Source organism: Salmo salar, chromosome 02 (assembly GCF_965601325.2).
Source record: "Salmo salar chromosome 02, fSalSal1, whole genome shotgun sequence".
Taxonomy (NCBI): Eukaryota; Metazoa; Chordata; class Actinopteri; order Salmoniformes; family Salmonidae; genus Salmo; species Salmo salar.
In genome coordinates, this window is record NC_138292.1 from 15,233,567 (window position 1) to 15,254,392 (window position 20,826).

The 20,826-nt window shown below is 43.8% G+C and overlaps 1 protein-coding gene across 3 annotated transcripts in view; it reads left to right on the forward strand.

The window, feature by feature from the left end:
* The window catches only part of LOC106585480 (collagen alpha-1(VI) chain), a 59,856-nt gene extending 47,798 nt beyond the window's left edge, over positions 1-12,058 (forward strand). For all 3 annotated transcript variants that reach the window (XM_082960176.1, XM_082960177.1, XM_082960179.1), the window contains 10 exons: positions 936-998; positions 1,153-1,218; positions 1,400-1,435; positions 1,973-2,009; positions 9,723-9,856; positions 9,942-10,048; positions 10,147-10,333; positions 10,533-10,704; positions 10,802-10,831; positions 10,989-12,058. In XM_082960176.1, coding sequence (XP_082816302.1) covers positions 936-998; positions 1,153-1,218; positions 1,400-1,435; positions 1,973-2,009; positions 9,723-9,856; positions 9,942-10,048; positions 10,147-10,333; positions 10,533-10,704; positions 10,802-10,831; positions 10,989-11,596 — 1,440 coding nt within the window. In that variant the 3' untranslated portion in view covers positions 11,597-12,058. The remainder of the gene's footprint in view (positions 1-935; positions 999-1,152; positions 1,219-1,399; positions 1,436-1,972; positions 2,010-9,722; positions 9,857-9,941; positions 10,049-10,146; positions 10,334-10,532; positions 10,705-10,801; positions 10,832-10,988) is intronic.
* The last annotated feature ends 8,768 nt before the right edge of the window (positions 12,059-20,826 follow it).

The following is a 20,826-nucleotide window of genomic DNA, read 5'->3' on the forward strand; positions in this document are numbered from 1 at the left end:
TCGATGAAAGGGGACCAAGGCGCAGAATGTAGAGTGCTCATTCTTACTTTATTTTATGAGAACACTTAAACAAAAGAACAACACGACAGCCAACAGTTCCATAAGGTACTCAGACAAAACGGAAAACAACTACCCACAACCCTAAAGGAAAAACAGGCTGCCTAAGTATGGCTTCCAATCAGAGACAACGAAAGACACCTGCCTCTGATTGGAAACCATACCCGGCCAAACATGAAAACCAACACATAGAAAATGATAACTAGAACAAACCCACATAGAAACAGAAAAACCAAAATACCTACATAACAACCCCCCCCCCCCCTGCCACGCACTGACCACTCTACTATGGCAAATGACCTCTTTCACTGGTCAGGACGTGACACTAACCATGTGTATGTGACCAATCAAATTTTATACGATTTGGATACAAGAGAAATTTGGAAGTTTTTGTTCTGGACTTCACTCCACTTATGGAGAGACACATAACACACTGACTTGTCACCTACACTGTCTGTAATACACAGTCATCCTCAGGCATGTGTTGCAGACGTACAGTTATTATTTCAGAGTTAAAAAAACAGCTGGTTAGCAGTGAGAAGTTGCTGAGAACTTCTTGAGAACTTCCACTGAAATTCTCAGGAGAGAAATGAAAGGAAAGGAAAGGAAATGAGAGAGAGAGAGTAAAAACAAAACCCACAGCATGACAACAGATGCCTCTTACAAAGGGAAAATTCACTTCAGCTGGTTTCCACTATAATTACATACATCAATCACTTTAGATTGTTTTTTCATAATGTGATTATTGATGAGCTGGGACTTTCCTGAGAATTTTTGTGGAAGTTCTCAAGAAGTTCTCAGCAACTTCTAACCATCTCTCTCTCTCTCTCTCTGTCTCTCTCTCTCTCTCTCTCTGTCTCTCTCTGTCTCTCTCATAGGGAATCAGGGGATTCCCAGGGCTGAAGGGTGATGTCGGCCTGCCAGGTGATCGCGGTGATGATGTAAGTTGACCTTAGATTAAAGAGTTCAGCACTGTCCACTGCCACCAAAGGGCCAAACCAGGTGCATTGTAATCTCCGTATGATATAAATTGCCTAGCCTAGCATAGCTTATACCTATTTGCTCAGTCATACGCCTTCCATATTGATTCCACAGAACGACCAGCCAGGTCGGGGAGGCCTCCAGGGGCCAAAAGGATACCCTGGTCTCACAGGAGAGAATGTAAGTTCCACAACAACATTGAGTTCACAGTAAATATTATGGAACCACAGCTCTGAATACATAGTTAACATATTTTTCTACTTTTATTATGACCAATGCTGTATGAATATGTTAAGTAGTACCTACTAAGTACCAACGAAAATCTGCTATCTGACTCATGGCTTCCTGTCCTTCCCTACAGGGATCACCAGGCCCAGTGGGCCATCCGGGGGCAGACGTGAGTAACTCTTAAATAATGGAGCAATTGTGGGTGATGGGAAGGAGCCAAATTCCAACACACTTTTCATCACTGTTTGTGTGTAATGGGGGAGTGCAGGAATAAGAGTTGAGGAAGGTTGGGGCTTGGAGCTCGTAGGGATGGGAGAGTGTACGGTGGGCTGGTTTGATGACGTTGGTCAGAGGTAAAAAAGTGACCTCCTCTGTTCCTCAGTCATAGTGTGTGTGTATTAAACTTTGTCATCGTGATTTGTGTCAAAAAGGTCAGCAGTCAATACTGCTTACACTGAATGACAACTGTGTATATTTCACTCCTGTACATAACAGTCACAGACACACACACGCATGTATGCACGCACACACACACACACACACGCATGTACGCACGCACGCGCGCGCACACACACACGCATGTACGTACACACACACGCATGCATGCACGCACGCACGCACACACACACGCACACACATACATGGAAATGGACAGTCACAAGATTCTCCTAAATCTCCCTGTAATGCATTTATCTTCCTGTCTCAGGAATGTGAGATCCTGGAGGTCATTCAGAAACTCTGCTGTAAGTATATTGAGTGCTCAAAATTCAGTCATACTGGTTATTTTCCAGATTAACGTACTGCTGTGCCAAACATGTTCCTTTAGTGAAACAAATTTTACTCAACATAGATTTAGAAGACGTATCAGTGAGCCTGAACACAGTCCCAACCTCTACTGTTAAAAATGTACCCTGCACTGTCTCCTCTGAAGGCTAAAAGACGACTAATACACGACTAATACACAGTTTATCTTCCTAGCTAAACAGTTCATTTGAAGCAGCATTTATCCTGGGTTGAGTTTGGGACAAACTTTGTGAAAGAGATGCAAGTGTACACACACACAATCACTTAAACACACATGCAGGCAGGAAGGCACGCACACACACTCGAACACACTCACTTACACACACATATGCAGGCACACACACACTCAGGGACACATGCAATTGTGGAGGCAGTTGTGGATGTAATGTAGCTATAATAACTCTGTATTTCAGTGTTTGTTGTGTATGTTTGGAATGCAAGTGTTTTTACAGTTTTTTACAATTGCTAACAAGAGTTGACCTATACTTAAGATTATTTTTCTAAACTCTTAAGACAGCAACACACCTACATCACTGTCACAGTTGTCGTCGGGAAAGGAGGACCAAGGCGCAGCGGGAATGTGGATACTCATATCTTTTTAATAAAACACGCAAAGCATCCACAGGGAAAAACAATACTCACGACACGAACAATGTGGCAGGCTAAACAAAGCAGTGCTCACAAACAACTTCCCACAAACTACTAACAAACACACACCCCTATATAGGACTCTCAATCAGAGGCAACTAGAAACACCTGCCTCCAATTGAGAGTCCAGCACCCAACCCTAAACATAGAAAACCTAACTAGACAAAAATGCAGCAATACAACCTAGAACATACAACCTAGAACATACATCCAAAAACCCAGGAACACATAAATCAAACACCCCTCACAACACACACAAAAACCACCACCATACAAAAACAAACATCCCTCTGTCACGTCGTAACCAAAATACTAAACCACTACTCCCTCTGCGGGTCAGGACGTGACAGTACCTCCCCCTAAAGGTGCAGACCCCGGAATGCACCTTAAAAAAGAAAACACAAAAATCCCCAATACCCCAACAAAACCAAAAAGCAATACCCCCTAAACAATAAGGGAGGGAAGGGAGGGTGGCTGCCGTCAACGACGGCACTGTGCTACACCCTCCCTCCCCAACCCACCTATCCTGGAGGTGGCTCTGGTTCCGGCCTCCTGCCCTCCAGGTTATAGGCAGACTCATTGGGGTCCGGGTCGTAGAGAGACCCCTTCGGTTCTGGGCAGACGGGCCGCTCCGGCTGATCTGGGCAGACGGGCCGCTCCGGCTGATCCGGGCAGACGGGCCGATCCGGGCAGACGGGCCGATCCGGGCAGACGGGCCGCTCCGGCCGGATCCGGGCAGACGGGCCGCTCCGGCCGGATCCGGGCAGACGGGCCGCTCCGGCCGGATCCGGGCGGCTCCGGCGGCTCCGGGCAGGCGGGCGGCTCCTGACTGGCGGGCGGCTCCTGACTGGCGGCTCCTGACTGGCGGGCGGCTCCGGCGGCTCTGGTGGCTCCTGACTGGCGAGCAGCTCTGGCGGCTCCTGACTGGCGAGGCTGGGCTGACGCACTAGATGCCTGATGCGTGGGGTTGGTACTGGACGTGCCAGCCTGGAGACACGCACCTCAAGGCTAGTGCGTGTAGCGGGAAACACTGGACCGTAGAGGCGCACTGGCGGTCTCGAGCGCAGAGTTGGCATCACCCCTTCAGGCTGGATGCCCACTCTCCCCTGGCACATGCGGGGCGCTGGTACTGCGCGTACCGGCCTGAAAATACCAGGCCTCACCATAACAACTACCCCAAAGCACGGGACCTGTCCAGTCTGTTTCTGTCCAACAAGGGTACGGGGAGCTGGCCTGGGTCTCCAACCTCACCCCGCCAAACTGCCCTTGTGCCCCCCCAAAAATGTTTTATTGGGGCTGCCTCTCGGGCTCCCTTATCCGCCGTGTTCCCCAGTCCTTGCCAGAATTCCTCCGCTGCTTGGTCCTGGTATGGTGGGAAGTTCTGTCACAGTTGTCGTCGGGAAAGGAGGACCAAGGCGCAGCAGGAATGTGGATACTCATATCTTTTTAATAAAACACGCAAAGCATCCACAGGGAAAAACAATAAACAATACTCACGACACGAACAGTGTGGCAGGCTAAACAAAGCAGTGCTCACAAACAACTTCCCACAAACTACTAACAAACACACACCCCTATATAGGACTCTCAATCAGAGGCAACTAGAAACACCTGCCTCCAATTGAAAGTCCAGCACCCAACCCTAAACATAGAAAACCTAACTAGACAAAAATGCAGCAATACAACCTAGAACATACATCCAAAAACCCAGGAACACATAAATCAAACACCCCTCACAACACACACAAAAACCACCACCATACAAAAACAAACATCCCTGTGTCACATCCTAACCAAAATACTAAACCACTACTCCCTCTGCTGGTCAGGACGTGACAATCACACAATTAGCCAAATAGTACATTTTCTGCTCAAAACCACATTTTGTTAATTAAATAGCAACTCTACATTTCATAATGCAAAAAAAAATGTCTCTACTGTACATACACTAACTCTATCAAAACACGGCAAACCCGACTCAATACAGTATCTAATCATTTTGTGAAAACACTAGCACATGTTTTCTATCCAAGAGGAACGTGTAGTCAATCATAACACAATGACTTTCAAAATACTAACAGTTGATGGCATTACAAAAACTGCATTACTCTTCATGTTTCAGTTCTTACCTGCAGACATTAGACAATATGAAATCCATTGTTTTTTATAATTCAGTTTCCTTTTACTGTAAACCACTCTACATTTTTTGATTGAGTGTCGAATGTGTGCATTTTTGGCAACATACTATCTAAAAGTGAATGACTCATCTTTCATAGAATGTAAAGTAGAAAAAAATTGTAAGTGACAGAATTGCTGCAGTAAAAGCTTTATTAGCAACATGAAATTGTTGCCAGTGATCAACAAGAAATCCAACATACATGGCCTTTGGTTCCAAATGTGTAAAAATAAAACACAATTATAGTAAAAAAAAAAACTGTCACGTCCTGACCATAGAAAGCTGTTATTTTCTATGGTAGAGTAGGTCAGGGCGTGACAGGTTTTTTTTCTAGTTTCTTTATTTCTATGTTGGGCTTTTTTGGGATGATCCCCAATTAGAGGCAACTGGTCATCGTTGTCTCTAATTGGAGATCATACTTAAGTAGTTGTTTTTCCCACCAGGGTTTGTGGGAGATTGTTTTTGAGTTAGTGTATGTTGCACCGCTTCGTCACGGTTTGTTGTTTTTGTTCTTTAGTTTATTTGTGTATCTTGCATAGTTTCACAGTTCAATAAAATTATGTGGAACGATACACACACTGCACTTTGGTCCGCTCCTTCATATGACAAACGTGACAAAAACACTAAAATTCAGTCCTGTTCTAATCTATATGATCATTAGCATTTGGCCACATGTTCTCGTCCACATCACCTCTTATGTCGTCTCTCGCTATGCACCTTGGATAGAAACGCTTGGCATGCCTTATCCACCCCTGGCAGTCTTCAGCTGAGATGTCTCTGCAGCCGGCATCTATTGCATCCAGAAGGGACATTTGGTCATTTCAATTTGTAATTTTTTATTTAACCTTTATTTAACTAGGCAAGTCAGTTAAGAACAAATTCTTATTTACAATGACGGCCAACCAAAAGGCAAAAGGCCTCCTGCGGGGACGGGGGCTGGGATTAAAAAAATAAAATATTAATATAGGACAAAACACACATCATGACAAGAGAGACAACACAACACTACATAAAGAGAGCCCTAAGACAACGACATAGCAAGGCAGTAACACATGACAACATAGCATGGTAACAACAAAACATGACAACACAACATGGTAGCAGTGCAAAACATGGTACAAACGTTATTGGGCACAGACAACAGCACAAAGGGCAAGAAGGTAGAGACAACAATACATCACGCAAAGCAGCCTCAAATGTCAGTAAGAGTGTCCATGATTGAGTCTTTGAATGAAGAGATTGAGATAAAACTGTCCAGTTTGAGTGTTTGTTGCAGCTCGTTCCAGTCGCTAGCTGCAGCGAACTGAAAAGACGAGTGACACAGGGATGTGTGTGCTTTGGGGACCTTTAACAGAATGTGACTGGCAGAATGGGTGTTGTATGTGGAGGATGAGGGCTGCAGTAGATATCTCAGATGGGGGGGAGTGAGGCCTAAGAGGGTTTTATAAATAAGCATCAACCAGTGGGTCTTGCGACGGGTATACAGAGATGACCAGTTTACCGAGGAGTATAGAGTGCAGTGATGTGTCCTATAAGGAGCATTGGTGGCAAATCTGATGGCCGAATGGTAAAGCACATCTACCCACTCGAGAGCACCCTTACCTGCCGATCTATAAATGATGTCTCCGTAATCTAGGATGGGTTGGATGGTCATCTGAATCAGGGTTAGTTTGGCAGCTGGGGTGAAAGATGAGTTCCCAGTTCCTCGTCCAGAGCTTCCGGCGACAGTTCCTCGTCCAGAGCTTCCAGCGACAGTGCCCCGTCCAGAACTTCCGGCGACAGTTCCCCGTCCAGTGCTTCCGGCAATGTCCTACAGTCCAGAGCCTGCAGAGCAAGGCCCACAGTCCGGAGCCTGCAGATATGGCCCACAGTCTGGAGCCTGCAGAGACGGCCCACGGTCCGGAGCCTGCAGAGACGGCCCACAGTCCGGAACCGCCAGAGACGGCCCACAGTCCGGAACCGCCAGAGACGGCCCACAGTCCGGAACCGCCAGAGACGGCCCACAGTCCGGAACCGCCAGAGACGGCCCACAGTCCGGAACCGCCAGAGACGGCCCACAGTCCGGAACCGCCAGAGACGGCCCACAGTCCGGAACCGCCAGAGACGCACCTCAGCCCGGAACCGCCAGAGACGCACCTCAGCCCGAGGTCTCCGGCGACGCACCTCAGCCCGAGGTCTCCGGCGACGCACCTCAGCCCGAGGTCTCCGGCGACGCACCTCAGCCCAGAGCCTTCAGCAGTGGTCTACAGCCATGAGCCTTCAAGGGGGGTGGGCAGGTTAGAATGGGGACTAAATCCGGAGCCTGAGCCACCTCCGTAGTTGGAGGATTGGGGAGAGGGGGTGTAGCACGGGAGCCATCGGTGACGCTAGCCACCCTCCCTTCCCTCCCTTTAAGTTTGGGGTTATTTTTTTTATTTTTTTTTGTGTTTCGGTGCATCCGGGGTCTGCACCTTTGGGGGGGGGGGGTACTGTCACGTCCTGACCAGTAAAAGGGGTTGTTTGTTATTGTAGTTTGGTCAGGGCGTGGCAGGGGGTGTTTGTTTTGTGTGTTTCGGGGTTTTGGTGTATGTTCTATATTTTCTATGTGTTTCTCTGGGTTTTCTATTTCTATGTTGGGGTTTTGGAATGACCTCCAATTAGAGGCAGCTGGTTGTCGTTGCCTCTAATTGGAGGCCATATTTAAGTGGGTTAATTTTCTCTTGTGTTTGTGGGTGGTTGTTTCCATGTATAGTCTGAGCACCTTACAGGACTGTTTTTCATAGTTTGTTTGTATGAGTATTTTTTCCTTTCTTTAATAAAAGAAGATGAGCAATTTCACCGCTGCATATTAGTCCGATGATTTCTCCTCCTCAGACGACAAACTTTGTGACAAGAGTTTTGAAAATGTGACTACAGATTGGACAAAAGGATGTTAGCGATTGTAAAAAAAACATATGACTATTTTACACCATATTAAAGACAAAGAGTCTTATCTAACCACATTGTCCGATTTCAAAAAGGCTTTACAACGAAAGCAAAACATTAGATTATGTCAGGACAGTACCCAACCAGAAATAATCAGACACCCATTTTTCAAGCTAGCATATAATGTCACAAAAAGCACAGCTAAATGCAGCACTAACCTTTGATGATCTTCATCAGATTACACTCCTAGGACATTATGTTATACAATACATGCATGTTTTGTTCAATCAAGTTCATATTTATATCAAAAACCAGCTTTTTACATTAGCATGTGACATTCAGAACTAGCATACCCACCGAAAATTCCGGTGAATTTACTAAATTACTCACGATAAACGTTCACAAAAAACATAACAATTATTTAAAGAATTATAGATACAGAACTCCTTTATGCAATCGCTATGTCCGATTTTAAAATAGCTTTTCGGCGAAAGCACATTTTGCAAAATTCTGAGTAGATAGCTCACCATCACGGGCTAGCTATTTTGACACCCACCAAGTTTGGCACTCACCAAACTCAGATTTACTATAAGAAAAATTGGATTACCTTTGCTGTTCCTCGTCAGAGTGCACTCCCAGGACTTCTACTTCAACAACAAATGTTGGTTTGGTTCCAAATAATCCATAGTTATATCCAAATAGCTGCGTTTGTTCTTGCGTTCAAGACACTATCCGAAGGGTGACGCGCCGGCGCGTATCGTGACAAAAAAATTCAAAATATTCCATTACCGTACTTCGAAGCATGTCAAACGCTGTTTAAAATCAATTTTTATGCGATTTTTCTCGTAAAATAGCGATAATATTCCGACCGGGCGACGTTGTTTTCGTTCAAAGACTGAAAATGTAAAATGGACTCTTCACGTGCATGCGTGCGCCCGTTTCATTGTTCTCAGATCGACCACTATCCAAATGCGCTACTGTTTTTCAGACAGGGACTGCAGAGTCATCATTCTACGTTCTGGCGCCTTCTGAGAGCCTATGGAAGTCTTAGAAAATGTCACGTTACAGCAGAGATCCTCTGTTTTTGATAAAGAGGCTATAGAAGGCCAAGAAATGGTCAGAGAGAGCACTTCCTGTTTAGAATCTTCTCAGGTTTTGGCCTGCCATATGAGTTCTGTTATACTCACAGACACCATTCAAACAGTTTTAGAAACTTTAGGGTGTTTTCTATCCAAATCAAACAATTATATGCACATTCTAGTTTCTGGGCAGGAGTAATAACCAGATTAAATCGGGTACGTTTTTTATCCGGACGTGAAAATACTGCCCCCTATCCTAAACAGGTTAAGATATCAATCAGGGTGGATCTTGACTTAATGTCTTTGTTTTTCTCTTGTAGCATGCTGTGGTAAGTTCCTGGACCCATACAAAGTTTTAGCGCTTAACAGTTACACATGGCATTATTTTACATCCTTGCATGACCTTCAGTTTCAATTTTCAAGATTCAATTTCCCTCTGTATGCCAGTGAGAGACTCTGAGAGGCACCAAATTACATCCACAGCATGAATTGTAAAAAGTCACATAGATATACAGATGTACAATCTTAATTTGAGAATAATCCTGCAGCAACAGGGAATGTGAATTATAATGTGGATTATAGTTAACTGGGATTCTTCTGTAGGGGTTGATACATTTTTCATTAGGGCAAATCAAGTCTGACATTCTAAAGTGTAAATTACAAACTTTAGAAGCCTTTTTAAACCTCGAACACACTACAAGTTTGCATTTCCTGCTGTGCAGGACAATTTTCAGCAACAAAAGACTGATCAAATTAAGATCCTTCATCTGTACTATTCATATGGTGTATGATGCTCAGAATATATCATGATATTATTATAATGATAATGTAACTGGCATTCACAGTGTGTGAGTGTGGTCCGGTGAAGCTACTCTTTGTACTGGACAGTTCAGAGAGCGTTGGGCTGCAGAACTTCACCCTGGAAAAAGAGTTTATAATTCGAATCATTAACAAGATTACCAAGTTCAGCAAAGACAAGGTGGGTGAACATTTGTCCTGGCTTCCCTGGGTGAGAGAGGGGCCTTAACTAAATGTTGTTTCTCTGTGTGTGTTCCTGTTTGCAGAAGGAGCTAGGATCACGAGTGGGTGTAGTTCAGTACAGCCATGACGGCACCCGGGAGCTGGTATCTATGGAGGACCCCAAGATCACCACAGTAGCACAGCTCAAAAGGTCAGACCAGATAAGAGTCAAAAGTCCAAAGTACAGCAGTTACCTGATATCAGTTGACTGACTGACTAACTGTTGTGTTTGATGTCCCATACTTGCAGCTCGGTGAGAAACATGCGCTGGATTGCCGGTGGTACGTACACGGGAGAGGCGCTGGATTTTGCCCGGCAGGCATTTGGCAGCTCCCAGCTGGACCGAAAGGTGGCCGTAGTCTTGACGGACGGACGGTCGGACACTCGCCGGGATGCCAAACCGCTGTCCTCCCTCTGCTCTGTGCCCAATATAAGGGTGAGGGATGGCAATGGGACTGGGCAATGGGATGGGGAGAGTGGGCATTGGGCTGAAGGACATGTATAGGTTGGGGGTGAAGAGATGATGTCAGGACTAAGGGTCCATTTCATTAGACATAAAGAGAACCATCTCTCTTTCCTCCAAATCCGCCATTTTGTGTCAAAGCCTCAGTATGTCCTCCCTCTTGGCTCCTCAGGTGGTGGGCATTGGCATGGGTGACATCTTCAGACGGGCGTCATACGCCACCATGCTGGAGGAGATCACCTGTCTGGGCACAGCCTCACCTGGACTCTACCTGAAGATTACAGACCACGTGCAACTGCTGGAGGACTCCTTCTTCAACAACGTTACTGGCTATATCTGCCAAGGTAGACTGTGTACAGGCTAGCTCTAATTTACAATATCAGGAGCTAGCTACATGCTATGTTCCTATGCTCTCAACTAAGGTCTGGGTTGTGTTTACAGATAAGAAATGTCCTGATTACACCTGTCCAGGTAAGACTGCTCCTCTCCCTTGTTTTTATGGTCACAGTTTCCTATGGGTTACAATACGTTATTTATTTAGCATTCAGCCTAGTACTGCAATTTAAAGATTTTGTGGAATGTATCTGATCCCCAACTGCTGTTCTAAAATAGTCCACTCTTCCTCCAGCCAACTTCCAGGAAGCTACAGACATAGTCTTCATGTTGGATGGCTCCTCCAGTGTGGGCCAGGCCAACTTCTACAGAGCCAGAGAGTTTGTTGAGAACATGGCCGCCAGGCTGCTGTCACAGGACCGGGGAGGGCTGCTCCGCCTGTCCGTCATGCAGTACAGCGATGGGCAGCAGCAGAGAGTGGAGGTGCCCTTCACTGCCAGGTTTGAGGATGTGCTAACGGGGCTAGCAGCTACGCTCTACATGGACGGGGCCACCGACTTACCGGCTGCCCTGGCCTTCCTGACCTCCACCCTCCAGAGGGAGGGCCGCTCTGCTGTCCCCAGGAAAGTGGTGGTGTTCACGGATGGCAGGTCTGTGGCCTCTGCCCGGCCTGCTATCCCCGGAGCCGCTGCCGCCGCCCTGGCAGAGAACACACAGCTGCTGGCAGTCACTGTGGGCGAGGGCTTTGACGAGGCAGGCGTGTGCCAGCTGGTGACGGGACAGGCGAACGGGTTTGATTACCGCGTCGTGGATAGTCGTGTCCACCGAGTGGCTCTGTACAGTGACCTGGCCAGACGGGTGGTCATGCAGAGCCTGGCTAGAAAGCTCTCTAAAGCTCTCTGAAGCTCTCTAAAGCTCTCTGAAGTTCTCCAAAGCTCTCCGAAGCTCTCTAAAGCTCTCTGAAGCTCTGTAAAGCTATCTCAAGCTCTCTGAAGTTCTCTAAAGTTCTCTAAAGCTTTCTAAAGCGCTGTAAAGCTCTCTAAAGCTCCCTGAAGCTCTGTAAAGCTCTCTGGAGCCCTGTAAAGCTCTCTGGAGCTCTGTAAAGCTCTCTGAAGCTCTCCGAAGCTTTGTAAAGCTCTCTGAAGCTCTCTAACGCTCTTAAAGACCACCCTACTACTGAAATGTTTATGAATTGTCCGGTTGTGCCATGTATTAGGCCATTAAGAAATTAGATAGATATGGTGCACATTTTATACTTTTGTGTTTTCCTTCTGCCTTTGAGGGCCTCCTGCTTTTCTTGTGAAATAAAATGAATATGTTTGTCATAAGAAGCACTTGGGTAGATTAATAAACGTTACGGTGTAAGTTTGGTGATAAGATGAACAGTTTTCTTTTGCTCAAATTTGCTGGAGGTCTTGACAAATGAAATATTGGACAAACTAACTAGCTAATTCTGAATACAATACAATTTATTATTTTCAAATATATGCAGGGCCATTTAGTGAAAGAATTACCCAGACATGCCAATAAAATGCACTAGAGGGCAGTGTTTATGGAGTGTTGAGAAAAGAGGGCTGAGTAGATGAGCACTAACACATTTGGAAAATACTGCTATTCTGTTCTACATAGTGATTAGTAATAGTTGTAGTAAATAGTTGTAGAAGGACCTTTCACAGATCGGTCCAAAAAGACACTAGGCTTCCCCTCGTACTCCGTACTTATCTGAGGGCGTTGGGCTTCTGACCTCAGGATGTATCCAACTTCAGCACCATGGACATAGTTAGAAAATCAGCTGTTTGAAATCCCAGATGCCAATCAGTAAACTCATTAATTCCCTCATGAAATAGCATGTATTTAGTATATCTGGCTCCAACTGAGAATAATAAGAAGCAGGGATCATGAAAAAGTTGTATTGTATATAGCTATGTTTTGTTACTGTGAAAATTAATCTGTAATGAAAACAGGTATAATGATTTTAGTAACTGTAATGATCAGTGGGTTCCTCTATCTCAGAAAGCCACATCTGATTCTCACTGCTCTTCTTCTCTGTCTCCTCACTGCTCTTGTTCCTCAGCTCCTCACTGGTCTTCTCTGTCTCCTCACTGCTCTTGTTCCTCAGCTCCTCACTGCTCTTCTGTCTCCTCACTGCTCTTGTTCCTCAGCTCCTCACTGCTCTTCTCTGTCTCCTCACTGCTCTTGTTCCTCAGCTCTTCACTGCTCTTCTCTGTCTCCTCACTGCTCTTGTTCCTCAGCTCCTCACTGCTCTTCTCTGTCTCCTCACTGCTCTTGTTCCTCAGCTCCTCACTGCTCTTCTCTGTCTCCTCATTGCTCTTGTTCCTCAGCTCCTCTGCCACCCTAATTCCTGCTGAGAAGCAATTGACTTTCTTGGCTGTGGTCTCCAGAGAGATCACCTGGATCCTCTTCATGTCTTTCCTGCAGCGCAGCTCCTTCAGCTTCCTGTAGTAGACCCTGCAGTTGAAGCCCTCCATAAAGCCCAGGGTGATGTGTGTCTGCAGAGAGGACAGGCTGGGGTAGTACCACAAGCAGCTGGCACACTTATACAGCAGCTCCCCATTGAACTTCTCCAGGGCAGAGGAGGCTCTGAGGAAGCGGAAGTCCAGGTGGTCCGTGAACGACGGCTCCTTGGGCTCCACTGACCTACTGCCTCCCTTCCTCACCGTGTGTCTGTAGGAGATGTCTGCTGGCTTCAGGGGAGGGCAGAGAGTGTGAGGTGTTTTGGAGCCAAGTATACTAGGGGGTTCTGCTGCTTTTAATGCCTGAACGTGAGAAGGACTCCACTGGGTACCTGGTGTTAGAGAAAGAATAGGGTCCTGCTGTCACGCTATGGCAATCCTGATTCATATTTACTAAAGAATTATTCAAATGCTTTAGTTTAATTTATTAGGATCCCCATTAGCTAGCTACTGCACATGTAGCAGCTATTTTTCCTGGGGTCCACATAAAACGTACAAATACATTACAAAGTACACAACAGAAATAGACAAGAACAACATAATATATTACATTCAATTCAAAATATTTGTTTACAAATAAAATAAGAGTTTTATATAGGAAAGACACCAAGAGACAACAAAAATACTATCTACACACTATTTATATATCCATATTCATTCTTATATACAGTATAGTTAAATTACAATATCTCTTTTGAAAGAGGAGAGGCACTTTGATACAAGATGTTTTCAATATCTGTTTTTTAAAGCTGAACTTGCTTTTTGCCTGAGTAACCTCTGGTGGCAGAGCATTCCACAATGACATGGCTCTATACAAGCATTTTGCTACACCCGCAATAACATCTGCTAAGTATGTGTATGTGACCAACACAATTTGATTTGATTTGATACATCACTGAGTGATGCATTAAATCTGTTTTTTGTTTGGATACTGTGAAGATACACCATAAAGGTGTGTATGGTGGGGTTTGTATGTCTGTTTGAAGTATATGAAAAAATATTATACAAGAGCTTAGCCATTTTCAACACATAAATGTTTCTTAAGAAGACTAGAAGAGAAGTAGTCAATTTCTCCTCAACCCTCAACCATGAAAGACTATCATGGTATACATCTGCAAAGTGGTATTGTATAATGGTATCCATCTGCAGAGTGGTATTGTATAATGGTATCCATCTGCAGAGTGGTATTCTGTCATAGTATCCATCTGCAGAGTGGTATTCTGTCATGGTATCCATCTGCATAGTGGTATTCTATCATAGATCCATCTGCAGAGTGGTATTCTGTCATGGTATCCATCTGCAGAGTGGTATTCTATTATGCTATCCATCTGCAGAGTGGTATTCTGTCATGGTATCCATCTGCATAGTGGTATTCTATCATAGTATCCATCTGCAGAGTGGTATTCTGTCATGGTATCCATCTGCAGAGTGGTATTCTATTATGCTATCCATCTGCAGAGTGGTATTCTGTCATGGTATCCATCTGCATAGTGGTATTCTATCATAGTATCCATCTGCAGAGTGGTATTCTGTCATGGTATCCATCTGCAGAGTGGTATTCTATTATGCTATCCATCTGCAGAGTGGTATTCTGTCATGGTATCCATCTGCATAGTGGTATTCTATCATAGTATCCATCTGCATAGTGGTATTCTATTATGCTATCCATCTGCAGAGTGGTATTCTGTCATGGTATCCATCTGCATAGTGGTATTCTATTATGCTATCCATCTGCAGAGTGGTATTCAATCATGATACCCATCTGCAGAGTGGTATTCTATTATGCTATCCATCTGCAGAGTGGTATTCTATTATGCTATCCATCTGCAGAGTGGTATTCAATCATGATACCCATCTGCATAGTGGTATTCTATTATGCTATCCATCTGCAGAGTGGTATTCTATTATGCTATCCATCTGCAGAGTGGTATTCTATTATGCTATCCATCTGCAGAGTGGTATTCAATCATGATACCCATCTGCATAGTGGTATTCTATTATGCTATCCATCTGCAGAGTGGTATTCAATCATGATACCCATCTGCAGAGTGGTATTCTATTATGCTATCCATCTGCAGAGTGGTATTCTATTATGCTATCCATCTGCAGAGTGGTATTCTATTATGCTATCCATCTGCAGAGTGGTATTCAATCATGATACCCATCTGCATAGTGGTATTCTTGGATCACAAACCTATAAATAGGCAACCAAGACACATCACAAACATATTTGGCAAGATTACATTTTAGGACAGAAAATCAACCCTGTAATATCCTTTTCTGACATTAAATTGTAGTGTTGTGTAATCACACAATAGGATATATCCCGTTATCTAACCCGGAAACACGGAACAGAACATCAAATCAATTGTTGTTGATTTAACGCTGACAGCTTGGTCCACTTTCCAAGATTATTCAGGTTAAAATAGGACAGCCTGTTCACAACCCTATTGGTTTGGTGTGGAGGTTGTTTCAGACCCTAATCCACAGTCTAGAGTATAGATTATGGCTGTAGGCAGGAATCATGTACTGGTGACATTAAGAAGCAGTGGGCAGAGCGTTTTGTGTTAGAGGGACTGTCACACATTGTGACTCTTGTGAAGAAGCTACATAGCAGACAGACTAACAGAAACAGCACAGCAGATAGCACAGCATGGCAGCCTTTGTCTCGGTGAGTTCCTCTCTTCCAGGCATTTACACAACTTTGTTGACTCTCAATGCTTTGATACAAGCATTGTTTGCGAGTTGATCATTTGGGAGTGTGGTAGCAGATTGTTGAATTGTGCTAGGTAAAGAATGTATACCTTGTTTTATCGTTTCCATGGGTAATTTAAGGAATGTCTGATAGAAGAGGAAAATAATTTAGGGCTAGTCTTATAATTTAGCAATGTCTTTCTCTTTCCACAGAGACAACATATTACTGTAGGCTACTGTAACACTTTCTGAATGTATCATGTTTTTATGTATGACACAAATACTATGCATAGAACCAAAACATATAGTTATTATAAAAACACAAGTTATTGTCGCTAGTATTTTTATAAACTATGCAGAGAAAGAGTGAAACACTGTTCTCCATAGAAATGTCATAAGAACATTTGTGGGCAACATAATGTGATGATAGCCTTTAATCCAGTGTGCAACATACAATAGATTCAATTTACTTACTATGTTGTCTCACCTAGCTATCTTAAGACGAATGCACTATCTGTAAGTCGCTCTGGATAACAGAGTCTGCTAAATGATTAACTTGTCAAATAAATAAGGGTGTTCTGGTTTCGCAGTGGGGCTATGATGCGCTTGATGCTCTCCAGACTCTAGAGAGCTGTCCTGATATCCTATTGGTGGAGGGAAGTAATTGACAGTGGGCTAGGGCCAACATGTGTGTTATCACATCTGAATTTAGCCTTGTGTTCTTTATGGAGAGAGGCCTCTAGGGTCTTGGTTTACTTTTAACCAGGTCTACATGACTTTCATTATTACAGGGAGAAGCGTGGCCTGGTTTTAATTATTTGTTTATCATCCTCACCCACTTACTTTCCTCAACGTCCTTCTTTGAATCTCAGCATGTCTGTAACGCTGAATAGCTAACCCCTATGGCAGTGTCTTTTACATTGACCTCTGCCCTTATTTACCTCTCTCTCAGTTGGCCACGTGTCACCACTGCAGCATATCTTCTAGACATGGCCTTGCCTACAGGGAGTCCATGGCGGCTCTATCCAGGAACGTCATGGCTCCCAGTTACACCAGGAGGCATAGTTCACAGGCTAGAACCCTGCCACTGCGAGCTAGGGGAAGACTCATCACCCAAAGGCCTGTCGGAGAGGCCAAGCCTCGGCCTAGAGCTCCAAGGTAAACATCTTACTCTATTACCTAGTAATATAGAGATGTTTGGGGTTAATGGCGCATATTTTGAATTGTTGAATTTAATAGAACTCATTTACAGTGTATCTTTAATATCACCGTTTTTTGTTGTTGTCCGCAATTAAAATGGCATAAAACCTTTAAACTCTCTCTTCACAGGCCCAATCCTCCAGAGTTCATTGCCATATCTTCCTCCAAGCTGGCCGGCATGAAACATTTTGTATTTGTGCACCTAAGGAAGCTCTTTTCATTGGGTGACACCCAGAGGCGCAGAAAGAGTGGCCTGAAACTTTTCTCCTGAAGTATTGCAAATATAATTGGATGGTAAACATCAATGGGCTTGATGATCCACAAGGTGGCGCTCCAGTAATTCAGTAGGAAAAATAAGTGATGGAGGAGTCAGCAGGAAGATGCTCACTTGTCAAGACTAAGACATGCAGGGACTCAGACCTCCCTCACCTGAGAGAGATTGAAGTATGGTGACTTCTGGCAGTATGGTGACTGCAGGCCTATACCTTTGGCAGGAGTCTCTATGGCGACCAGTAGCCATGTGGGTGAGATGGTTCTGGATGGAATGCAAGGCAATATTTTTGCAACACTTTTTAGCTTTCTATATATTTATTGTTCTGAGGTATGATCTGCAAAATCAGACATACTATTTTATTTAGTCACATGGTACAACACTTGTATCAGTATCAACTTTTAATGTGATTAGGTTTTTGAAATATAATTGAAAGTCTGTAGAGTCATATGATATCGTTGCCTCCAGCTCAGGCCAAGAAGGAGCCATTGCATATCCTGTTTAACAGTAAGTTGTATTGGATCAAGTGTGAGCTTAATGACTGTATTATTATTGTTGTCAAATGTTTAATGCAATGTTATAAACATGTACAGCAGTATAATATACTCGCTTGTTTAGATATAATATACAGAAACTAATCTAATAAAGGCTTAAAAGCTATTTGGGTAAAAATAAGTTTTAAATGTTTCAAGTTTTGTTTCAAATTATTACTGAACCTATTCAGACAGGAGGGGGAGCCATAGGACAGATGCTAAAACATTGATTTGGCTCAACCAAAATGGTAAAGAGTCAATGTGCGGGGCCACAGGTTAGTCGAGGTAATTGAGGTAATATGTACATGTAGGTAGAGGTAAAGCGATAATAAATAGAGAGTAGCAGCAGCGCAAAAACGGGGGGGTCAATGCAAATAGGGGGGGTCAATGCAAATAGTCCAGGTAGCCATTTGATTAGCTGTTCAGGAGTCTTATGGCTTGGGGGTTGAAGCTGTTAAGAAGCCTTTTGGACCTAGGCTTGGCGCTCTGGCACCGCTTGCCGTGCAGTAGCAGAGAGAACAGTCTATGACTAGGGTGGCTGGACATTTTGGCAATTTTTAGGGCCTTCCTCTGACACCGCCTGGTATAGAGGTCCTGGATGGAAGGAAGCTTGGCCTCAGTGATGTACTGGCCATACGCATTACCCTCTGTAGTGCCTTGCAGTCGGAGGCCGAGCAGTTGCCATACCAGGCGGTGATGCAACCAGTCAGGATGCTCTCGATGGTGCAGCTGTAGAACATTTTGAGAATCTGAAGGCCCATGGCAAATCTTTTCAGTCTCCTGAGGGGGGAATAGGTGTTTCCGTGCCCTCTTCACCACTGTCTTGGTGTGTTTAGACCATTATACCAAGGAACTTGAAGCTCCCAACCTGCTCCACTACAGCCCTGTTGATGAGAATGGGCCATGCTTGGCCCTCCTTTTCTTGTAGTCCACGATCATCTCCTTTGTCTTGATCACGTTGAGGGAGAGGTTGTTATTCTGGCACCACTCTGCCAAGTCTCTGTCCTCCTCCCTATAGGCTGTCTCATATAGGCTGTTAACATACATGTTAAACCAGGGATGGTCTTCTGAGCCATGGCTGGCAGTTTTTCTTGTTTTACTTGTCCAATAGTACTACATATCTTCATTTTTATATGTTCAGAAATTACATTTAAAATTATATGTATTTTTACTAAAATGTTAAATTATTGTTTTAACTAGGGTCAACAGGTGGCTTAAATATACATTTTGATCCAACTAAGGTCACCTTTGATGTTCAGAGAGCTAGCAGGTATTAAGTCACCTCCAACCCCTAGTGAGCGTTTCTAATGCCACAGCATCACTTCCAGTAACTGGCTATAGAAATAACCTGAGACCAAATTAAGGGGATTACAATGTTTACAGACTCTGGACCTTTGGTCCCTAGAGGGTTGCCCTCCAGCATGTGGGGACCAGTCTTATTAATCACACACACACACACTTGTATTGCCATCCTGATTGATCATTGGGAATGCATGCGGCAGCGGACATCTACGTCTGACACGTCTGAAGTGGTTTCCATATCAGTGGTTAATGTAATGACATTCTTTTTCCTTATCTGGTGCAATGGAATGGAACCCTGTATCACAATATCTAAACTACTCTGTTTACAATGTCCACGAGATGATGATGATGATGATGATGATGATGATGAGGACTATGACAATGATGAGGATGACGATGATGACGATGATGATGGTGATGATGATGATGATGATCAACAGTAAACATGCATGTCTTTTCATGGGACTAAAAATGCTCATTTGACTTTTATATGTAGGCACTTACCTTTTAACTTTCTTAGAACAGCTGTGTTTACTCTGAGGTGACACAGCAATTGATTGTTTATTTGTAAGCCACTATGAGCAGATATTTCATAACAGAGTTAAAAAAAAAATGCTTTTCAATGAGTATTTCTCAAATACAAACCCTGTTTGACTATTCTAAAGAGATTCAAACTTAAACCTTGGGAACAATAATGATCTTGAAATATTGAGGTAATCTGTCAGAATTATGCTACCAACACAAACATCAGGGGGCAAACTCTACATGAATATGAATCATTTAATCTCTAATAAGCTCCTTACAGGCACCACATACATGTAGTTACTGATGACAGATTCCCACCATACGCACCTTGTTAGAGTGGCTTTAGGAAGCATACTTACAATAAATTCAACGACAATCTTGGAAAATCAAATCAAATCAAAGTTTATTTGTCACGTGCGCCGAATACAACCTTACAGTGAAATGCTTATTTACAGGCTCTAACCAATAGTGCAAAAAAGGTATTAGGTGAACAATAGGTAGGTAAATAAATAAAACAACAGTAAAAAGACAGGCTATATACAGTAGCGAGGCTTTAAAAGTAGCGAGGCTACATACAGACACCGGTTAGTCAGGCTGATTGAGGTAGTATGTACATGTAGATATGGTTAAAGTGACTATTACTTGTAATGTATATAAAGTGCTGTTCAGATTTTCAAAGGTGGGGTCAAGTGTCTCAGAAAACCAATAGGAGTTCACTATTTTGCTTACAATCATATGAACTCATGGGCCAAAAGGCTTGACAGTAAAACCAAAGATAGGCTATATAGCTAAATCAATAGCCTTGGCATGGATTTGGTAAAACAATGCTTTTGACCAAACAAGAAGAGCATTTGTGGTTATTTGCTGGCATAATTCCATTAATCTGGTGGAAGTTCACAGATACAGCATCATACTTTTAGCGCAAAGTAATGACCAGACAATCAACACAGCATCCTTGCTCTTTCACCAGCCCCTCCGGGATAGGCGTGTCGTACACGCCCATTTGTCTTTTCTACTCTTATCATTGGTCAAAGGAAACCGGCTGCTTGGATATGAAAGGAGAACATAAACTGCCAATCAAAATAGGGCGGGTTATGCTCAGTATGTAAAAATCGCTACGTTAGGTTAGTAAAA